Source organism: Cynoglossus semilaevis, chromosome W (assembly GCF_000523025.1).
Source record: "Cynoglossus semilaevis isolate Cse_v1.0 chromosome W, Cse_v1.0, whole genome shotgun sequence".
NCBI classification, from domain to species: domain Eukaryota; kingdom Metazoa; phylum Chordata; class Actinopteri; order Pleuronectiformes; family Cynoglossidae; genus Cynoglossus; species Cynoglossus semilaevis.
In genome coordinates this window covers 5282998-5285389 of record NC_024327.1, presented here as the reverse complement: position 1 = coordinate 5285389, position 2392 = coordinate 5282998, and the positions used below count along the sequence as shown (strand labels likewise).

Here is a 2392-nt window from a genome sequence, read left to right as displayed (position 1 = left end):
CGCTCGGCTGGCCTGGGAGCGCCTTGGGGTCCCCCCAGAAGAGCTAGAGGAAGTGTCGAGGGAGAGGGAAGTCTGGGTGTCCCTGCTCAGACTGTTGCCCCCGCGACCCGGCCCCGGATAAGCAGTTGATGATGGATGGATGGATGGATAGATGGATGGATGGAGTTAAACGTCATTGTTGGCTCCCAGTGTGCTTCAGTTGTGTGCCATCATGTGTGATGCGCTGTGTGGTTTGGCTTTATAAAATCAGTTCGAGCTCAGTAAGCGCAACCAGAAGTAATACATAAGGTGCACTGTCGATTTTTGAGAAAATTACAGGTTTTTTTTTTTTTTACAGGCCTTATAGTGCGGAAAATACGGTAAATACATTGTCTGATGTAGGTCAGACTCGAAACAAGGTCTAACATTTAATAAAAATGTCTTGTAGTTTGTCTTTTAAATCAATGCAACCACTAATGCAATGATTTGCCTTTCACTTCAGTCCTAATTGAAGTGAAAGGCCTGATTCAGTCCTAAAGCAGAATCAGTGTCAATTACTTGTAAGAACAGTATCAACTTTTCAGTTCTTCTCCAGACAGCTGTAGGTTTCTCACATGATGTACTCACATTTAATGATTTGTTTTTTTCCTCTGATCAGGAGTTACATGGAGACTAACCTATTAGTGTAACCTATTCAGACACTGTGTTAAAAGAAAAATATGAATAGTTTAAAAAACGTTTGCGACAAACGTTAAAACCTCTAAAAACGTTGGGTGTTGTTCTTGTGATGTTTCAGGGAGAGTGAGGCGCCTGAGCAGCTCTCTGTGGACATTCACTCACATCACAACACTTCACATCAACGACAACAACCTGACCCACATCCCACCCGACATTGCCAAGCTGCCCAATCTGGTCTACCTGAATCTGTCTTCCAATAAGCTGCGCAGCCTGCCTGCTGAGCTAGGCAACATGGTCTCTCTCAGGTGGGCTGCACCGTGATGCTTTCGGGGTCATTAGGGAAAAATGGGCTTTATCAAAAGTGCAGAAAGAAATACAAACAATTCAATGTACAGCATTGAAAAGATAGTTCAGCTGTATTTTTCACTGACCAGCGTCACTGGAGTAAATGTAAAAAGGATTTTTATAAAGTCACAAAATAACATGACAGTTAGTGTACTTTAGTGTACTCTGAAAGAAGGCTCTGTTCACATATACCCAAGGAAATGTTAATGTGTTAATCCTTCAAATAACACAACAAAAAGGTTTACATTTTGTTTTGTAATTTTTGTTCTGTTTTAAGGTTTTTTAGTTTACTTCTGAGTGCACGTGAATAGTTTTAAGGACAAAGTGCTCTCTAACATATGAGTGATATGTGAGGTAATATCACATAGGTCTGTGTCAGAACATTAGAGAGAGATAATGTTCTGTGGTGTCTTTGTCTTTGATAGGGAATTACTTCTAAACAACAATCTTCTGCGGGTTCTGCCTTATGAACTTGGTCGTCTGTTCCAGCTCCAAACACTGGGACTGAAAGGTCAGTGTGTGCAGTTCGTATCCAGACAACATTTGGAAAACACACTGAATTATATATAACTATATTGGACCTGCTTGTTGTGCAGGAAACCCTTTGTCACAGGACATTCTCAACCTGTACCAGGAGCCAGATGGAACCAGGAAGCTTCTCAACTACATGCTTGACAATCTAGCAGGTGTGCAGCTCCACTCTTGAACATTTACCACAGATCTTAATTCAAAAAGTGTTTCCACTACAAATTACCAGGAACATCTAGCTGTTGAACTACTGCTAGTGTCTTTCACACTCTCTGCAGTGTACAGTGGTATGAAAAAGTTTGGGCACCCCTGATCATTTTCAAGATTTTCCTTTATGTATCATTGGTTGTTCGGAACAGCAATTTCAATTAAATATATCATATAGCAAACAAACACAGTGATATTTAAGAAGTGAAATGAAGTTTATAGGATTTACAGAAAGTGTGCAATAATTACTTAAACAAAAGTAGGCAGGTGCAAATATTTGGGCACCCCAACAGAAAAATTACAATCAATATTTAGTAGATCCTCCTTTTCCAGAAACAGCCTCTAAACGCTTTCTATAGCTTCCAATGAGGGTCTGGATTCTGGTTGAAGGTATTTTTGACCATTTTTCTTTACAAAACATCTCCAGTTCAGTCAGGTTTGATGGTTTCCGAGCATGGGCAGCCCGCTTTAAAACAGACCACAGATTTTCAATGATATTCAGGTCTGGGGACTGAGATGGCCATTCCAGAACGTTGTACTTGTTCCTCTGCATGAATGCTTTGGTAGAATTTAAGCAGTGTTTAGGGTCGTTGTCTTGTTGAAGTATCCAGCCCCGGCGCAACTTCAACTTTGTCACTGATTCTTGAACATTGTT

General features: G+C 40.7%; 1 protein-coding gene across 2 annotated transcripts in view; it reads left to right on the top strand.

The window, feature by feature from the left end:
* LOC103397020 (CCR4-NOT transcription complex subunit 6-like) overlaps positions 1-2392 on the top strand; it is a 34091-nt gene that overhangs the window by 7530 nt on the left and 24169 nt on the right. For both annotated transcript variants that reach the window (XM_025052876.1, XM_008335271.3), the window contains 3 exons: positions 776-962; positions 1428-1513; positions 1599-1688. In XM_025052876.1, coding sequence (XP_024908644.1) covers positions 776-962; positions 1428-1513; positions 1599-1688 — 363 coding nt within the window. The remainder of the gene's footprint in view (positions 1-775; positions 963-1427; positions 1514-1598; positions 1689-2392) is intronic.